The sequence below is a fragment of the Euprymna scolopes genome, chromosome 5 (genome assembly GCF_053919585.1).
Source record: "Euprymna scolopes isolate OS-2025 chromosome 5, ASM5391958v1, whole genome shotgun sequence".
Classification (NCBI taxonomy): Eukaryota; Metazoa; Mollusca; class Cephalopoda; order Sepiida; family Sepiolidae; genus Euprymna; species Euprymna scolopes.
The window spans coordinates 82,809,145-82,830,528 of NC_136486.1; the positions used below are offsets into that span (position 1 = coordinate 82,809,145).

Consider the following 21,384-nt stretch of genomic DNA (forward strand, 5'->3'; position numbering starts at 1 on the left):
CCAGGACTTTGCCTCCTGGATGCTGTATCCCTTCAAAGCTACTGAACAAAAAATTATGAAATTTCCTGTCAGTGTGTCTTTGATGACTAACAAATGTTTTAGGAATATTTATTTTTGAAACCCAACATCCTAAATATTTTTTAAATTAGTGAAATCTGAATTTTCTTGGAAAAAAAATCACTTGTCTAAGAATACAAGTATTCTATTATATGATCTGCTAGGATATATTTAAATTAGGGAACTTTATCATTTGGCAATATGGCTTATTGGTAGTTACTATTACATTGGTCAATGAAGTTATGCATATTTAAGAAGAAAAACTTGTTAACAAATACAAAAACAATCTTTTTAAAAAAAAAAATAAACCCTTTGTTTTCACTTGACTCTTCTATTTTTCCATCTTGTTTTAAATGTTTGTAAACTTAAAAAAAATTTCACTTAAAATGTTCATTGGTAAAATCTTAATTATGATTTAGTTTCGCTTTTTCGTAATGTTACATTTCAACATGAAAACATTAATGTAAATTTTTTGTTAGTTTTAGGAGAATTTTCATGTTAGCATTTTCAATTCAAATTTTTATAAAATCTGACACCTGTTTCTTTTCCTTCTATTTCCATTTCCTTTCTTACTCCCTCTGTCCCCCTACCCTATGTTCCCTCTCATTCATTTTCCTGTCTCCCTATTTTCCATTTTCTATTTTCTTTCTACTCCATTTCTTCATAATTACTTTTTCCCTCCATTTTCTTTTATTTTGATGTTAACTCATTCATTTAACAATATTTGCCATGATTTCTTAAATGTTCAATTTCTGAGTGATTTAAGTATAATAGATTATGAAAGTATGAATATTTGTTTGACTAAATTCTGTTTGTTAGAAAATACAATTTTGAAATGCCTTCAAGATTAAACGAAAAAATTTTCTCTTTTGATTTGCTTTGCTTATATTCAACTTTAGCATTAATCGTTTTTTTTGCCTTGTTTTATCTATCTTAGGAGAATGTAAGTAAAAACACATTTTTTTGCACATTTATCGTACAACCCAAATAAATACAAGCACGCTGTATTGCATGTATGATAAGATTCCTTGTTTTACATCTTTTTAAATGTTTCTGTTCCGTTTAATATCCATCCCTATCTGTTGTTGAGTCTTTTGCACTCATTGGTTTTGGGGCTTTATATTTCACTCACTTAAATGGTTTAGAAAATTCACGTTGTTAGATTTTTCTATTACATTTCCCTTAGATTGTTTTTTATTTTTTTTATTTTAAACAGCCTTTTAAATCGCTCTACATGTAGATTTGATTTTTACAAAACATTAAAAAAAAAAAAATAGAAAACCGTATTTCATATGAGAATATTCTTTTAAGCAAACGATTCAACATTTCTTACGCTTTTGATAATTTATGTCTTGTAATCGTTTTAGTTCCAATTAATAACAGATATTTAATATACAATATTTAACTGATTTGTTTGTGTAAATTTACTTGATTTTAAGATTGCTTTTTCACTCACATGAATTCCATTTTCGCAATTGTATTTATACACCTTTTTAATGTTTTTAAAATAAAAAATGATAGTTTTTAAAAATGTTGCTATGATTCATCTTATACATGAAGTTCTATGACTTTTAATGGAAACTTTTCACATCGATTGTTTAATGTGTTATTTTAATCTGTTCAGTATAAAGAAAATATTTAAATGTTAAGTGATTTTTTTTTTTTTTTTTTTGCTATAATGCTATTTTATATATTTTTTTGCATATTGAACTTTTATTAACCTATTAATATATTCTAAAAATGTTATACTCTCAGAATGTCTAACAAAATCCATCCTTGGTGGGGATTTCCAAACATTCGCTGTCTTTTAATAATTTAAACGCTTTTATTATTTAATACAGGCAAGAATGCAACTGTTATTTGCCAAGTTAAAATCTTTGTTGATTTATTGTTCACCTATACTAATACTATTGTTTGGAGCCATAATTTATGTCCACTCCAAGCTATGAGTTAATGAGTTAATGACCCAAAATATATATTGATATACTGTGAAAACTGAAACCAACTAATTAAAATTAATATAAAACCTACAAAAGTTAATAGTTGTAGCAGTCTGTTTTTTAAAAGAACTATTGATTTTGTAGAAATAAAGTATAAAACTATCTATTATTTACTTACTAGGAGTTTTTACACATAATTATCAGTTCATTGACATAACAAATGGTGTTTCTTAGAGTCCAAGTGACAACAAATCTGCCCAGTTCAACTGATAAGAAATTGTTTGAACATTTTATTTTTCTCATTCTTTATCGATACATTTTTAAAAAATTGTTTCGGTATTTGTTTCTTACATTTGCATTTGATCACTTCCAATGATTTTATTAAAATTTGAAATTACTTCCAGCAAAATTACTTTATTGAATACAATTGATCAGATGTAAATGTATAATCCATTTTAATAACTTTTACAAATGTCATTTAAAAAAAGATAGACTTGTACACATCTAATCATTAAACATGTATATGCATTTGAGTTGAGAATGGAAAAATGTTTTACTTTGTTGCTAAATTAAACTGCATAAACATTTAAAAAGAGAATTGAATTTGAAATATTTAGATTACTGCAAATATTTTCCAACGTTTAGAATCTGTTTTAAATAGCATTTTCTTATGTTATTTTTATTTTTCCATCACAATTATTCGGATTCCCCTTTTTTTACCTTGTGTTGATCTGGTCAAGAGGAAACAAGTGTGACTCTCTTTGTTGTGATTGAGTTCTGAGCTTAGATTGATCTTGAAATATTTATGATTCAATTATTTGTTGCTGGAAGTTTTCTAGCTACTTTTGTTCTTTATAGGCTGTATGCGAGGGGTTATATTGTCAGTAAACCTTTTAATATTAGAAACTTAAGTAAATCTAAAGCGTTTGCTATTCTCTTCATCTTTGTCTATTAATCAGGCAATATTATTTGAATCTTCATAATTCAGTATATTTATTGATGCCAATCTAAGCATAAAAGTAGATTTCACTTTGTGTTTCATCTCTTTCTTGACAACCTTTCAGCAGTTCAGCCCAGCTTTGCTCGGGCCCTATGTACTGTTCATAACGTGTGTGCGTGCATATATATATATATGTTTCACTTATGTCCAGGTAACCTACATCTAAAATTTCAAGTGTTTAGATTCAAAATTGGCAGAGGAGTTTGATAGTCTGCAATGGTCAACTCTTTCAACTTTGACCTTGGCAGCCAAAATTTCGCCCAAAAACTGATTAAAAAGCTTCCTGCATGTCTGAATATCTTTTATGTAAAATTTCAAATGTTTAGACTAAAAATTTGCTGAATAGTTTGCTAGAGACCGCAAAGGTCAAATCTTTTGAACTGTGACCTCTTGGTAGCCAAATTTTTGGCCAAAAACCAATTAAAAAGCTTACCCTATGTCTGAATACACTTTATGTAAAATTTCAAATGTTTAGACCAAAAATTGGCGGAGAGGTAAAAAAAATTTTAAACTTTGACCCCAATTTTGACCTTAACATTATTGTTTTGGGCTCAAATCAAGTTAAAATGTTTGATTCATGATCAAGGAACCTAGATGTAAAATTTTAAATGTTTAAACTCAAAATTGGCGGAGGAGTTTGGTAGAGTTTTCAAAGGTCAAATCATTGAACTTTGACGCCTTGACAGCCAAATTTCTGGCCGAAAACTGATTAAAAAGATTTTCCCAAATCTCAATACCCCCTATGCCAAATCTCGAGTCTGTAGACTGAAAATTGACAGAGTAATTTGGTAGGGAAATGTACACACACACACAATTTCACTTTTATAGATATATAGATTTCTGTAGAACTAGCGGGGGTGCCCGGCGTTGCTCGGGTGTAATAAAAATAAAAAAAATAAATAAATAAAAAATAAAAAAATGATAATTTGGTAGGGAGGTATGTGCTAACCTGACAACTGGCCATGACACTACATGGGCAGAAAAGTGAGTAAGGGTGAAATTAAATGTTTTAAAAAAAAAAAAAGCAGGTGCTTAAACGAACATCAACATGTCAAACATCACGCCATAATAGTAGTAGAGAAAATGAAATCACAGTGCAAATTTTGTAAAATAAAAGTCGTTGAAATAAAAGATAGACACGATCTCGCTCCGTAAATCGGGCATATTATAATCTAGGAAGTATATATAAAGTTCTAAAAATTAGCCCCCCCCCCCCCCCCAAAAAAAAGCTTTTGGCGGATATACGAAAAAGATGCACACTAACACACACACATTTTTGCTTTATAGATTAAGTGAAACACATTTGACTTGATCAGTAAGTTGACTGAATTTCAAGCATAATCTTAATTCAACTTAATTTGGCTCAATCATATCTTTTAATCTTATCTGACCGTACTAAGGTGATTCTTTTTGGACAACTCAGAAGTTAAATCATACTTGGTTTAATTCAACTCAAATTCTTATAAAATCTTTACATTAACTTATTTGATCCAATTATTTTATTTAAATTCTTTCTGCTTCTATTAGGTATGCTCCTTAATTCTTTTCTAACCTCATATGCAAAATCTAAACTGATGCAAGAATCTGAGCATATTTAACAAATATGTATATAAATCAACAAATTGTTGCAGTGTATGATGAATTTACAATCCAAACAATTTATTTTAAAATCTCTTTATAAAATAGATTGAAATTTTTTGTCTTATTAATATTTTGATTCTTATTTATTTTTTTGTTGTAAGTTTTGTGTGTGTGCGTGTGTGTTTTTTGTAAGTTTTCCAATTTACTTTGCAGCTAAAATACTTTTTGATGAATTTTAACTTTCATTAAAAATATGGATTGCATAATTCAACCGTACAATTCTTATGGATGCTTTCTTATTAATTATTATTCATTAACATTTACTAATCTTTTTTTTTTTTTTTTTTTTCTAAATAAAAAAGCTCTGAAAAAATTGTTTGCGAAATTCTCTTCCATAAATAATTTTAAATTCTCCATTAAACATTTAACATCAACTAATAAAGTGTGGTTTGTAACTAAATGTGTTCCCATGGTGTATGTCACAATCATGTTGAAAGAATTGGCTAAAATGTCAATTTTTTCATTTTTATTGTTTTTTTTTTACTACCAACAATTTTTACCTGAAACTGGAGTTATTTGAAATTTTTATTTTAAAAATAATCTTTTGTTTCTTAAAATAAGTGTACTTTTCTATTTAGGGTGGAGTGAGAGTAAATGCCTTGTTTTATATAAGGTTTACCCCCCCTCCCCAAGGAAAAGAAATTGTATAATTTCTTTTACGAATATAAAACTAATGTATAAATGAAAAATGTTTTCTATGCTATTTTATAAAAAACAAAGTCTAATATAATTAATTTGAGACAAAACTAAATTGTTAAACTGAAAAAACATGCAGGTTATTTTTCCAATTGATTTGATTAGAAAAAAAGTATTTTTGCATTTCATGGCTACTCATTAAATCTTGATTTAAATTGAACATTGTAAGCAAAATTTATGGATAGTGGTGAGGTTCCAAAATTGTTTAAAAAATTCTGTGATCATATTGGTGCAGGCAGAAGGCATTTTGTCAATTACAAGGTGGAACGATAAAGTTGTTGCCCTAAAGAAAACAACTACAGCTTTATTTTAAAACTTTTACTGAAAAAAATCAATTTGAGTAACTTGATTATGCAGTAGCGTTGACATCTATTCAATGTAGCCACCTGTAGCCTCAATCACCACCTTGATACGGGTCTGAAACTGGGAACATGCCTTTTCCACAAGTGCTGGCAGGAGCTCGGTGAATGGCGGCGTTCAGGTCGAGGAAGGGGCCAGTGAGAAAGGGTACAAAATCGTAGCACTCTTTCTGAAGACAAGCCTGGGTCTCTTTGGACTTGTGGGCTGGTGCAGAGTCCTGCTGCCACACCCAGGGTCTGCCAGTGACCACCTGATTGCACCACACTCTTCAGCACATCCAAGTACACTTTGGTGTTGACTTTCAAGCCAACTTTGATGTGAGGTGGCATGATGCACCCACACCAAAAACCATAACCGGGGCCGAAAATTTTGTTTTCATCACCGTGGGTATGTTCCTGTTATTCGTAGCAATCCAGCAATGCATTTTGAGGGTGCTGGCAATGGTCCTGTTGTCATAACTTGAACTAGTAGAGAGCATGAGTGTTACAACGGCGCATCTCCAATTTCGCTTGTTGACTATTATGTCACTTTCAAACATGATAGAATACTCCTATCGCTCTTGGGATTTGTACACAACTGGCCGAGTAGTAGATGGTCTGCAACAGAAAAAGAAAACTGGTTTTCATCAAACTGAAATGGAGTTGTGCCGTCTTTTCAAGGGCGACAATTTTATTATTCCACCCTGTATAAGATGTTCTGTGTATATACATATTTGATGAGAAATTGTATCATGATCCCAATGTGAACATTTTTTTTTTAGCTACGCTATAATCCAATATGAAGAAAGATTTTTCTTATAAAACAAATACTTGTTTGGTAATAAGATGATATTCATCAGTAAATCTGATTCTGTGATCCGACCACATGGAAGATGATGAAACATGTGGGAGTGACCACTTTCTAATGATTTTGGAAAATCTAACAAAAGCAAATAATGAAAATCATTTGAAAAAAAAAAAAATATATATATATATATATATATAACTGATTATGTGATTAAATTGGAAATTTTCATCTAACTGCAATTTTCTTTAATATTTTAAAGTATATATTTAGAACTACACTCTCCGATTTAGTGTGCCTCAATAGATCATCTTGTCAGTAACTGTTTTCAATAACAAATAACATCCATATTGGAATAGATTAACTATATATGGATGATTTTTTTACTATCTAGAAATTCATTCATGCTACCAATTCAAAACATTTGCAGAGTACAAATTGCAATTGTGTTGAAATAAAATCAACAAACATATTAAAGGGACATCAAAACATTATTTTTTTATTATTTGACACTTGTTCTCATTTTGGATGTTATTCTCACATTATTTGGGCTGGTGTAACCTCAGATTTTCTTTAGGTACGTCTTGTTGAACTTTGAGAATCTTTTTCGCAATTAATATAAGTGCTAAAGTATATATCGGTTGAAGGAGTAAGCTACTGCCATGGATTAAATAAAAGGCTTAATTTTGAAATTCTGTGCAGATTTCTGAGCTTGAGATGAGTATCCAAAGTTTGACAAGATCAACCTCAAAGAACTCTGGTAAAAGTCCCTTAATGGAGCCATCTGTTGACTGGGTGGCAGCCTGTAATGTCTAAGAGTAGTTGAGCAGATCATGTTCAATGTCCTTACTTAGGCTAAGACAGGTTGTTGGATAGGTTCAATCTGATTAATCGGTTGGTCATGACTAGCACTAAATCAGACAAACACAACAAGAAAATATGCTTACACTCCCCACATTAGACAATAAACTGATATAGTAAGTGGTGGCTGAAGGGTCAGTCAACTTGCTGAAGAATGGATAAAACATGGCTGGAAAAGTAACATCTTTTCTAGAAATGAGGTCATTAGAAAAGACAAAGAAAACACAGGTGCTTGAGTCCATCAGCAGGTTGAGTAGACTTCTCCTGTATCTTTGTTGTGTTGGGGCAAATGTCCCTCCCCCAACACTTCCCACACAGGGGTGGGAGGAGCAAGGAAATGAAAAATCCAAAATATGTAAATGTCAAATAAAAAGCCTCAAAAAAGAAACCACTGGAGTTTCAGATAAATTTAGTTCAGATTCAGAAACAGAAAACCAAAGCCTAAATCAAAATCTTCCTTATTCTATAATTATAGAAGCAACTGAAGGAGAACTGTAACAAAAGTGTCTCCCTTCAAAATAGAGAAAATATTTTCAAACAACAAACCTAAAATGGTCAAGAACTAAATAACAGTACACTATGAATGGAAGTAGAAAGCCAAAAACCTATTACAGAAATCTTCAAATGAAGACTTTTTAACAACCAAAAAGTAAAAACTACCCCCACAAAATGCTGAATACCAGTAAAGGAGTGATCAAGAATTCAGAATTATCCCTGTGCTTCTTGGAAGAAATCAAAACTAACTTAAGAAACCAAAATGTTATTGATGTAAAAAGAATCCAAATTAAAAGACATGGTGAAACTATCAATACAAACTCCTACATCTTAACACCCATCAAATCCCAAGTAACATTAAAATAGGGTATGAAAAAATAAACACCGAACCATACTACAAATGCTACAACTGCCAAATGTATGGACACCATCAAGACTGGGTCACACGCTCTCCAGTATGCATGAGGTGTGGAGAAAATGAGACCCATGCAGATTGCCAAAAAAGAGCAAAAATATACTAACTGCTAAAAAGGCCATAGTGCAAACTCAAATTATAAGCTTCTAAGAAGCTCGTAACCTATCCGAAAAATACAAGATACGCTGAAATAATTATAAAAAAATATACAGCATACTACCGGATCAAATAACCAAACAGCAAAAGCAAACCTATCAAATATCAAACCTGAAGACATTCTGAAATTACTCAATGAAATAAGGAAACTAATAAAAGAGTTTTAAAAAATCTATAAAACAAATCAACATTGAGAATAAACTTAAATCAGATGAAATGAAAAATATATTGCCATATCTTAAACTATTTAAAATTATTAGCATAAAAATATTTATCAAACTCTATAAACATTTTAAAAGAATTATTGAAAAGAGAATAAGTTTTAATATTTTGTAACCTGGCCCCTTAAGGAGAATTGAAATCATTGAGGCTGGTTGTGGGTTTTCCATTGTTGTTTTTTTTTTTTTGTTTTTTGTTTTTTTTTTGTTTGTTTGTTTTTTTTTTTCCTGTGCTTGTTGTTCCTGTTTCGTCTCTTTTGTTAGTAATATACAGGACAGAAAGAAAATCTACAATTTTTAATTCTTCACAGGATTTTCTTGATTTATTAATGCTCAAGAAACAAACAAGGTATAGTTGAGTTTATGCTGCTCGTGTGTGTATATTGTGATAGGAACTCATAGTGGGTTATGATACGATCCCCCCCCTCTTTTATAATTATCAAATTACCAGCACCTTTCCCCTTTCCTTCAAACACCCATGGCTAACACATCAGCAGAAAAAATCATTTTGGCGTAAGTATTGTTTAAAAACCATTAACAGAATTGGAGTTAGTGACAACCTGCAGTAAAGACGTAAAGTCTGGTGTCTCATCAACTATGCTATGATGCAACTCTATGGTGTAACTGTTCCAAACACTATGAACCTAAGTCAATCCACAAAGACTGGACTGGATGATAAAGGGCAAAACCGAATGCAAATTGGACTGCTTTGCACAGTGATGCAAAGAAGGAGCTGTTGTTGCACAAGGATGTAAAAGAGGCATGGCTACATTGTACTGGGACACAAGACATGGCTACCTCACATGATCTGATTTACTGTTATGCCACGAGGAACTACTCGTTGGAGGAAAACCTACAGAAATACTGTGAGACAATGTTGATCTTACTGAAGGGGATGTGAAACAAAAGATGTAGTTACCTCGCAAGAACTGATTTACCGCTATGCCACGAGGAACTACTCATTAGAGGAAAATACTTATTGGAGAAAGAGTCAATGCTAAACCCATTGGAAAGAATGTAAAATAAAAGATTTGATTATACTTTAGTTTTGTACCAAGTGTTTTTGGAAAACTTTGGAATTGGAAATGTTACTTTTTGGGATATTTTATTTTTTTTTATCTGTATACAACCTGTATCAACCAATTAAGTAGATTGTGTTTTATATCCCCCTCCAAACTCTCGCATCCCCAATGGACAGCCAAGCTGATTTCATAAAATTCATGTTTAAATATGCTTATTTTTGGATTTGAACAATCATTTCTTATAGACGTAACAAAAAAGATATTTTATCTTATTTGCTGACTTCTTGTGTTCGCCGCTCTCTCAGCCCATTGAGTATTGTATGATGATTCCATTGAGGAGATGAAACCCTATTATGTAAAAAAAAAAAAAAGTATTTTATATATATAAACCCTTAGTTGTTGTGTAATTTTTTGCCGTCCATGTGCTTTATTTGGTTATTTTATGAGGATATCGGTCTGAACCAAGACAACTCCTCATATTTCCTCTTTTTTTTTTTTTATTAGTACATTGCGAAAATGTGTGGAGGTACTGCCAGTGTCGTAGAATCATGGATTCTGCACTTCCCTGGACCTAAATTTCTCCCAGTTCATATCGTTACATGGCTGGAGTTCTGATACATTTTATATCATTGCACTAACATCCAGCTGTTAACATTATCCCTATTTCCTGATTTTTAATATTGAAAGCTAACCATGGTACACTTTAGAATGTGCTGACACTATGAATCACAGAAACTACTAAAGCCTCCTTTAAAACTGCCTAAAAACTACTGCCAGAAAACATTTAAGAGTCCTATGCCCCATCTATTAAATACAGAGTGGCCAATCAGAGACTTTGCTCCCATGAGTTTTGAGAATAACAAGCAGAGTTCTATAAGATCCCTATTCCAACTATCAGCTAGAGGTAATCTCCATGACATCTGATGAAGCTAGAATTTTGCAACAAATTTTACCCTTTGTGATCAGGCCCACAGAATTTTCCCCTAATACTTAACTGGGATATTGCCAACTGATCAAGAACTTTGATGCCAATAAGGAAACTGGTCCCAGCAACATTCTGTTCATAGTACTGAAGAAATTGCAGCCTGAAATAGCTCTTATTGTTACAAAGTTGTTCAGTTGTTGCCTAAAGGACAAATGTTTTCAATTACCTTGGAAAATGTGTTTGATCTGTCCAATCATCTGCATCTCGGTACAGACTAATCAGTCTCTTCTATATCATGAGTTGTTTCAGTCTATAATAAATCAAGATTTTGCTATTATTCTAAGCAAAAACAAACCACTTAGTGACACGCAATATGGATTTTATCCAGCAAGATCAACAGATGATGTGCTGATTGATATGGCACAGGATTAATAAATCTATCTCTGGGAGCTTCATCTTAGCATGATAGCATTTCTATATAGAAAGGTGAAATTTTAAGATTTAACATTTGTATTCATTATTTTATTGAAGTTTTCAATTTGGATGTTTTTGGAGAAAGATAACTTAAAATCATATTTTAAGCTAACGGTATTGACAAATGTCCCTTTTTATTTACAATAAGACTATTTTTATTTTCTTAAAAACAATGTATAGGACATGTTTATCTTAACATGACTTTAAAAGACGCTTCTCTACTTGAAATAGTAACAATTACATTTGTATTCTATACATCTGCGTCTATGAAAATGCATTACTAAATAATTTTTTTTAATATTTTCAGCAATCAACCGTTAAAATGTGTTACTGGACAAATGAAAATTCATTTAGCATAATGTTTTAATCAAGCTTAAATATTTTCCAATGTATGTCAATTGATGCGTTGTGTTAATATTGCAGAAGTATTGTTCTTTTGTTTTCCAATCAGAAAACAATTCCCAATAGTTTCATTAGATTGTTTTTCATGTTTTTTTAAAATTTTTCCTTTTCCATTTAAGTGAACATTCATAACAAAATGTTCAATATAGCAATGAAAGAGTTAAAATATTTATTTTTATTTTGGTTCCTTCCACAAGAGAAAAATTGTTAAACGGAATTGTTTAACAAATGTACAAAAGCAAAACTGCCTATGAAGTAATAGGAAACAGTCATTGTTCATAATCGCTTTAGTGGTTATACATAAAATTACTTTGAAGAGATCTTCAAAGCAAACCATAGAATTTACTCCTACCCCCTCTAACAGTCCTGGATATGACCTAAAACTATATCCGATGGTGAGGCCCCACCTTGCGGGCCTTAGGGAGTGTGGAGCCACCCTTTAATTACCATTGCTCCCAGGTCCACTCTGACCCGGAGTGGTAGTACCTGTTAGGGTCCTAACTATGGGTTGAATAGAATCTGACTTAAAAAAATATATATATACTCCATTAAAAATCGTTCCTCAAAATAACTAGATTTGGCATTAAATAACCTGAAAAAGGTTGGTATGCCGTAAAACAAAAACAACCAACCAACCTACCCCCTCTATAGTTAACATGATGTAACTTTAATATAGATTAGTATTATAACTTTCGTGCAATTCAAAAGAAAAAACAAACTACTAATGATTTTTTTTATTTTTAAAATTTTCACAGCGTACAAAAATAAAATGAGAAATAAAAATGTTTACATTATCGATGCCTTCAATGTTTTTGTATAATAGCTATCTTTAACATGTTGACATAGGTGTGTTTAATAAATTTAGCAAAAATTAACTAATAGTCAGATTTTTCCAAAATTTTCAGTACTTATTCAATATTTAATGAATTTATTTTTAAAATGCTATTTTTATCAAATATATTTGGAAAAATAGTTTGTTTTTTTTTTTCTACAAGATCACCTCTCCTATTTCATTTTATGAAATCTGAACAAAATATATTCTAGCCAGTCAAAATTTTAATGTAAAAAGTTTGAAAAACGATATTAGATTATTTTTTAAAATTTATTTTATGAGCGCATATTTTGCAAAAGTTTCTTTGAATCCATAAATAAAATGTAGAAATACATGCAATATTATTTGACTTTGAAACAATTATAAATATAACTTTATATTAGAGATTTAAAAACGCTATGAATGAAAACAAAATGCAATTATTTAAAGTAAGTGCAAAGTGATATGTCATAATTCTATGGTTTTCTTGTTAAATTACTAAGACAATTTTGTTTGATTCTTGTTAAATTCTTGTTAAATGGGTTAAAAAATTGGGAAAATTTACTTTATAAAATTTATATATTTAACAGTATATATTTGAATGAGAATTTGAGAAACAAAACAAAAACTCTAAAAATAAAAAAATGGTCTAAATTTGGTTAAAGAGTTGAACAACTTGGATAATTTTACATTTTTGTATCAGTTTTATTAAAACCAAAATTTATATTTAATTGTATATTACCTACAAGAAAATAGTTCTAACTTAATTCCTAATTTCCAATCATCAGTCAAAGTTATTGATACCAGAATACTCCTAACAAAAAATTTTCATATTTCTAGTGTTACAAGCCGAGAGAAACTTGGGTTTGAGCAAATCCTCTGGGCAGAATTTATAACTCTACAAAAAAACATTTTCTTCCTACACTACTCCCAACACAATGAAAGAAATGGAAATATGAAATGGTGTCGGTTATTAGTTACAGCCCCTTAGTGATGCATTGTCCGTTCAGATCAGTCGTTCTCATAAAATAAATAATCAAGTGATGCTTACAGATCGCAAAAATAAGATACATTCGCAACCATGAATTTATATATAAGCATATTTTATTGCAGTATAGAGTTCAATCTCCTCAAAAAAGAAATTTTCATACAATATTCAATGCGCCAAGAGAGGGCAAACACAGAAGAAAAATAATTTTCTTATATTACGAGAAATGATTACTCGAATTCACAAATAACATTTAAGCATGAATGTCCTTATGAAATTAATTTGGCTATCTACTGAGGATAAGGTGTGTTGGATGAAGGAATGGTGGTGATAGGAAATATAAAGTGTTGAACTGGTTGACACAAGCGGTAATCCAGATATAAGTAAATGTCAAAAAGAAGTAACATGTCCAACTCTGAAGTATCTGAAAACTCAGTATCCAATAATACAATACAATCATTTCCCTTTTCAACATCATTAGCATTGTTCCTCTCCGCTAAACATTTTCGTTAGCTTTTCCTTCAACGAATAGTTCCTCGTGGTAAATCAGCAAATCAATTTCCCGCATAGACTTGATTTTCACAACCCCATTCATCGCTTAGTATTAGTTTCAAGTTGACTGTTAGTCAATCTTTATGATGTGGATTGATGTATCTATCTTTTCTTTTGATGATTTCATATCCCTTCGCCATTTTTGCTGGTAGATCCAATCGAAATTCAAATGTGAGTTTTCAGTTATTTTGTGGTTCTATGTAATTCTGCAAAACCTGCAATCAGCTTTGTCCTTTTTCTTAATCACTTCCCGGTAAGTCAACTGGGGTACATGGCATTTGGGGGTTAACATGCTGTGGGTTAGCATTGTAGCATGGTCAATAAGATGTGAAGCCTTTTTTGCGTCTCTTTCAGCTAAATCTTAAATGCTTTTTCTGACCACCTTCTCCACACAACATATTTTCTGTGCCACCACTGTTCCTTTTGGAATTAATTTTCTTTTTACTTTTGGGAAAGCGAATGATACAAATAGAGACTGTGACTGGGATGTTGGCAAGGTTATGTCTGGATAATTTTCATTAAGATTCTAGGTCATCAGTGTTCAAAAGAAGGTGGGGGGGATCTTGTTTTCTGTTGGGTAATTATAAAAGAAGGGCTTTCCAGTATTTATAGCTCAGTTAAGATTTTATGTTGCACTAGTCAAGTCCATGAAAATAGGTAATTGAAAGAATTTCTAGAATTACTCCATGTAAAGCAAAATGCATCATTTGTAAAAATGTTTATCATTTTCAAAATAGAAAATATAACTAGATTGAGTGAAAATTTGTTGAATACTGACCATTTTGTTCTTTTATTCTTTTTCTTTGACTTTTATACTCAATATAGTCACATGATAGATCAAAAAATATCCTCATACAGTCAAGATGCTGTGATTGGAAAAAGTTAATTGTCAACTTAAACCATGGATATTCTTAAATCAATGATTTAGCATTTAAGAAATAACTTGATTTAATTTTCTGTTATATTTTCAGCTCAAAAGTTGACAAAATGTCTGATATTGTTACTGGAAATCCATTGGTGATTAAAATGATTGTTGGATTTAATCGGTAAGTAAATATCATTAAAAACTTTCAATAAAAATGTTAATACTACTATTACAAGTTATGAACTTTTGAATGTGGGAATGCATAGTTTTTTTCTCTCAAATTTTAAATATTTTAATTAATGGATTAGTCTTTTCACGACACTATGCTCATCGATAAAAGCTTGTCTATGTCCCATGCAATGTGATCATTATCAGTTATGTTTATCCTATGTAATATGATACGTTTTTAACCAACTGATATCAACTAAATATTTAATCTAAAATTAATGTATTTTCTTGTTAAATCAATAGTTTCTTTTCTAATGAAAAATATCTCTACATCAATGAGGGGTTAAATCAATATATATATATATATATATATATATATATATATATATATCCACAAAGCTCAGTAAGATCTTTGATTCTCCTTTCTATCACAGTATAGATACTTGAAGACTGACGGACTCAGATCCTTTATATTGAATATTCCTCTACATTTCATTTTCAAAAACACGGATATATCTAATACATATCTGATTGGTTAATTGCTGGTATTAAGAGCTTCATGCCTTCCGAAAAGTTCCAACAAACCAGTCAGCCATGGTACAACCACATGTTCACAGAAATCCCTATTTCAATTGCTTTCAACACTATAGATCTACTGAAACTAAAGCAACCTTTAAAAGTGCTGGGTGTCATTGTAAGAGTTATAGGAAGTGCAAAAACATCCTCTGTTTAGTCCATTAAATCTAGAGTGTCCTGAACTTTGGTGAGTAACAAATATGGTTCTGATGCAAAATCTCCATGCCAACCCTCATCAATGGACCAGAAGTGATGTCCTCAGCATCCGATTAAGTCAAGCTTTTCACAAAAAACTTTGCATTCCACTCTTTGCAATCCTAACCATTTCCTAGAACAACAAAAAAAGCCTTTGATAACTTAGTATAAATATCTGCTTCATAAGCTTGATAATCACGGAATATCTGAAAATGACTTCTGAATAATTAAATCCTTTCTCTGATAGGTTTTTAAAAGTAGTTGTTGATGGTCAAAAATTTGATATACCTCAATGATCTAAACCCAACCCTCTTTCTGATATTCATCCAATTCTCCCAATCCACATTTTAAGATCATTCATTGATTGATGGCCACACTTAGAAGAGCTTTAATGATCAGGAATGTTTTTTTTTGCTGATTCTCTCTTCTCACACCTGGAGCACATTGTTTAGTGGGGGGGAAAAAATTGCTGGTTACTTTTAATACATCTAAAATCACAATTTCTTCCTTTCCATTACCAATGCTTAGACCCTCACTTTGCTCTAGTACAAAATAGATGGAGCTCCTCTTGAGGAGGCTCCTTGTTTTGATAAGCTTCTAGGACTAATTTCACCTCAGATCTAAAGCGAAAGACTTACAGATCTTAGGATCTCTGGAAAGATGGTAGGATCATTCTAACATTTGAGAAAATGTCTTGCCCTTGATGCAATCCTCTACCTGTATAAAAGGCAGGCACAACTTGAACTTGTCACATCTGGGGAGTTGCTGCCCAGAGCCTTCTCTCATACCTTGATACAGTACAAAATCTGCTTTGAAATCTAGTGTGTGTGCGCACGCGTGTGCAAGGAAGGAGGGGTGATGTCTTCTCTTCTCTGTAACCTCTTTCTTAAAGAAGAAAAGTTGCTAATTTTTCGCTACTCTGTTATTTTTATGATAGGTGCTTCACTGAACTCAATCTCTGGTTCCCTCCTAGTAAAACATTCATAGTGAAAGTATGTTTAGCCACAACTGCTATAAAAAGTTTACCTTTCTTCCTCTGTCTACGTGGAGCTAAATGGAACACCATACCATGGGGTTGCTTTCCAGCCATTGTTTTCAAGTTTAATATTAACAAATTCTTGTTACACTGTTTCATTAAGTTATCAAATTCAGTCCAGATCCAACCATGGTTTGCAATCCTCCAAATGTTTTTCTCACCATCCACCTGTCACAAACCTTTGTCCCTGAGTTGTCTCTGGGCCTTAATGAGTGGAGACATTTTAGTAAAACAAAGAATATTTAACATATAAAAAAATATTGACCTAATGGGAGGGTTGGAGTTATTACCAAAAAAAAAAAAATAAAATAAATATTTGAGAATTAATGATGTCACTGAATAAGATTGATTTTGTTGCCAAATTTTCAACTGATTACTCTGTTGTAATAACATGTCCAAGAACCAATGTTAAAGTTATACATTTAAATAATATTGTATTGCTTAATTTATAGTGATTTTTTACCTTTTGTCATGTTTAAATAAAAACATTGTCTGAATTCCAGAAATCCTCGCGGACAAAGTGCGTTACGTGACCTTCTACATCCTTTGATAAAGGAAGTCCTTGATGATAAAGAGTTTATGATTAACACTAATCCTGTTGATGTTTACAAGAATTGGATAAACCAGACAGAATCGCAAACTGGCCGGCCTAGGTAAAATTGTTTATAACATCCTTATCAAACTACAGTTATTCTTTGTAATTCAAAATAAACATTTTCGTTTTACATTAGTTATATTAAGAAACTTATAATTAAATCTACAAAAATTAAATATATTTTTATCATTTTTATCTAAAAACATTTTTATTTAGACAAACATCAACACTTTCTTGATTAAAAAGGAAAAGTTAGTGTTGGTCAAAAAAAATTATTTTTTGTGCATTACCTTTTATCTAAATTAAACTATTTTTAGTGCATTACTTTTTATCTAAATTAAATTATTTTCTAGTATGTTACTTTTTGTCCAAAGTGCATTATTTTTAGTGCATTACCTTTTTGTATAAATACAAATGTGCATTCGATTTTGTCTAAATAAAATAAGTTGATTACTTTTTGTATAAATTAAATTATTTTAGTGCATTACCTTTTTGTATAAATAAAATTTTTAGTGCATTCCATTTTGTTTAAATAAAATTATTTTTTAGTGTTTATATCTAAATAAAATTATTTATTAGTGCATTACCTTTTGTTTAAATTTAATTATTTCTTAGTGCGACACTTTTTTGCTTAAATAAATTTTATGCATTACCTTTTGTCTAAATAAAATTATTTATTAGTGCATTACCTTTGTCTAAATAGAATTTATTAGTGCAACACTTTTTGCTTGAATAAAATTTAGTGCATTACCTTTTATCTAAATAAAATTATTTAGTGCATTACTTTTTGTCTAAATAAAATTAGTGCATTACCTTTTGTCTAAATAAAATTAGTGCATTACCTTTTGTCTAAATAAAATTAGTGCATTACCTTTTGTCTAAATAAAATTAGTGCATTACCTTTTGTCTAAATAAAATTAGTGCATTACCTTTTGTCTAAATAAAATTAGTGCATTACCTTTTGTCTAAATAAAATTAGTGCATTACCTTTTGTCTAAATAAAATTAGTGCATTACCTTTTGTCTAAATAAAATTAGTGCATTACCTTTTGTCTAAATAAAATTAGTGCATTACCTTTTGTCTAAATAAAATTAGTGCATTACCTTTTGTCTAAATAAAATTATTTAGTGCATTACTTTTTGTCTAAATAAAATTTAGTGCATTACCTTTTGTCTAAATAAAATTAGTGCATTACCTTTTGTCTAAATAAAATTAGTGCATTACCTTTTGTCTAAATAAAATTAGTGCATTACCTTTTGTCTAAATAAAATTAGTGCATTACCTTTTGTCTAAATAAAATTATTTAGTGCATTACCTTTTGTCTAAATAAAATTTAGTGCATTACCTTTTGTCTAAATAAAATTATTTAGTGCATTACCTTTTGTCTAAATAAAATTATTTAGTGCATTACCTTTTGTCTAAATAAAATTATTTAGTGCATTACCTTTTGTCTAAATAAAATTATTTAGTGCATTACCTTTTGTCTAAATAAAATTAGTGCATTACCTTTTGTCTAAATAAAATTAGTGCATTACCTTTTGTCTAAATAAAATTAGTGCATTACCTTTTGTCTAAATAAAATTAGTGCATTACCTTTTGTCTAAATAAAATTAGTGCATTACCTTTTGTCTAAATAAAATTAGTGCATTACCTTTTGTCTAAATAAAATTAGTGCATTACCTTTTGTCTAAATAAAATTAGTGCATTACCTTTTGTCTAAATAAAATTAGTGCATTACCTTTTGTCTAAATAAAATTAGTGCATTACCTTTTGTCTAAATAAAATTAGTGCATTACCTTTTGTCTAAATAAAATTAGTGCATTACCTTTTGTCTAAATAAAATTAGTGCATTACCTTTTGTCTAAATAAAATTAGTGCATTACCTTTTGTCTAAATAAAATTAGTGCATTACCTTTTGTCTAAATAAAATTAGTGCATTACCTTTTGTCTAAATAAAATTAGTGCATTACCTTTTGTCTAAATAAAATTAGTGCATTACTTTTTGTCTAAATAAAATTATTTAGTGCATTACCTTTTGTCTAAATAAAATTATTTAGTGCATTACCTTTTGTCTAAATAAAATTATTTAGTGCATTACCTTTTGTCTAAATAAAATTATTTAGTGCATTACCTTTTGTCTAAATAAAATTATTTAGTGCATTACCTTTTGTCTAAATAAAATTATTTAGTGCATTACTTTTTGTCTAAATAAAATTATTTATTAGTGCATTACCTTTTGTCTAAATAAAATTATTTATTAGTGCATTACCTTTTGTCTAAATAAAATTATTTATTAGTGCATTACCTTTTGTCTAAATAAAGTTATTTAGTGCATTATCTCTTGTCTAAATAAAGTTATTTAGTGCATTATCTCTTGTCTAAATAAAGTTATTTAGTGCATTATCTTTTGTCTAAATGAAATTATTTAGTGCATTATCTTTTATCTAAATAAAATTATTTAGTGCATTACCTTTTGTCTAAATAAAATTATTTAGTGCATTACCTTTTGTCTAAATAAAATTATTTAGTGCATTACCTTTTGTCTAAATAAAATTATTTAGTGCATTACCTTTTGTATGAAAAAAATAAAAATTATTTTTTAGTGCATTACCTTTTGTATAAATAAAAAAAAAATATATTTTTTTTAGTGCATTACCTTTTGTCTAAATTAAAAAAAATTATTTTTTAGTGCATTACCTTTTGTCTAAATTAAAAAAAATTATTTTTTAGTACATTACCTTTTGTATAAATTAAAAAAAATTATTTTTTAGTACATTACCTTTTGTATAAATTAAAAAAATTATTTTTTTAGTGCATTACCATACCATGTTACAAGTGAACAAGCGATGACACATCCTGAGGTCCAAAAACTCATCCAAGAATCGATCAACAAGTTGCAAAAAGCCACTGACAAATTCCTTAATACAATTACACAGTCCATGGATAAAATTCCGTAAGTGAAATAATTTCTAAAATTAAAATTTTTTTTTGGCAGTCACATAAGTTTTCTCTTAAAAATTTGCTAGCGAACAAATATTTTCACTACAAATTATTTGTGTAAAAATATTTTTATAAATTTAATTACTAGTTAAGAGAAATATGTACATTTGTTATGTATACACTCATAGTTTCACTATATGGTACCTGTTTTTTTTTTTTTTTTTTTTAATTGATGATTAAGTAGTCAGAAGACCAGCAGAGACGGGTCAAATCATTCAACAGCCATTGATGAAAAGATATGCAAAACATTAGTGTTACACCAATATTATTTAGAGATATTTTACACAAGCCCAGTAGTCTCTGTTGAGCGTTATAAGGTAAATAAGTGTATAAACGTATTCTGTAGAGTTTGAAGAATTATGGATCACAGCACAGAAACTCTGTGCAATGGAGACATTTTGCCTTGATCGCCGTATTGTTCCATACGCATGCACATCTCTTGTCTTATTCCCTAGCAACAAGGGCGAAGTTAGTCACAAGGTCAGTTTTTAATGTGGGAAAAAATCCAGCTCCCCAAAAAGAGGCACTCTTGATTGAAACAAAAAATTAAATTGCTCCAGTCTAGGACTGTCCTATCACTGACTGTGGACATAATAGACTGTGTAGTATCAGAACAGATTCTACACTTCAGAGAACTGAACCAAAATCTTTTCTAGGAGTAAAATTTATATTTAATTTATAAAATTGTCTTTGTTTTTGCTTGTATATTAAATATTTTATTTGTTGTATGAAGAACTATTTTTTTATTTGTTTACTTTCCTTTGATTGATTAATTTTTATTTTTGTTAGATAAGGGGAAATAACTTATGTTTGTATTAATTGCTAAATGTTTATTCACTATTATTTGTGATTTCTGTTTGATATACATTATCGTTAATCGCTAGACACTTTTGTTATTGTATTTTTTTAATTAATCTTAGTTTAAATAGAAAAGCATTTTTTCAAGCAATTTCAACATTAAGCAATTAAAAACAATGTAAAATAGGAAAAACAATTAAAGTATTGACAAATTTAAGTTAAAAATCAAATGTTTTTTGTGCATGTAAATATCATCAGCTGTGCCTAAGTAATCAACCACCTCAGCAAAAATAACCTTAGTGACATGCAATATCGTTTCCGTTCTGCTAGAGTTACAGCAGATGTGCTTACAGTT

The 21,384-nt window shown here is 29.9% G+C and overlaps 1 protein-coding gene across 1 annotated transcript in view; it reads left to right on the forward strand.

Moving 5' to 3' along the window:
* LOC145276893 (ras GTPase-activating-like protein IQGAP1) overlaps positions 1–21,384 on the forward strand; it is a 274,771-nt gene that overhangs the window by 213,710 nt on the left and 39,677 nt on the right. Inside the window, exons 27-29 of the mRNA XM_080128329.1 lie at positions 14,768–14,842; positions 17,140–17,289; positions 20,044–20,184. Coding sequence (XP_079984455.1) covers positions 14,768–14,842; positions 17,140–17,289; positions 20,044–20,184 — 366 coding nt within the window. The remainder of the gene's footprint in view (positions 1–14,767; positions 14,843–17,139; positions 17,290–20,043; positions 20,185–21,384) is intronic.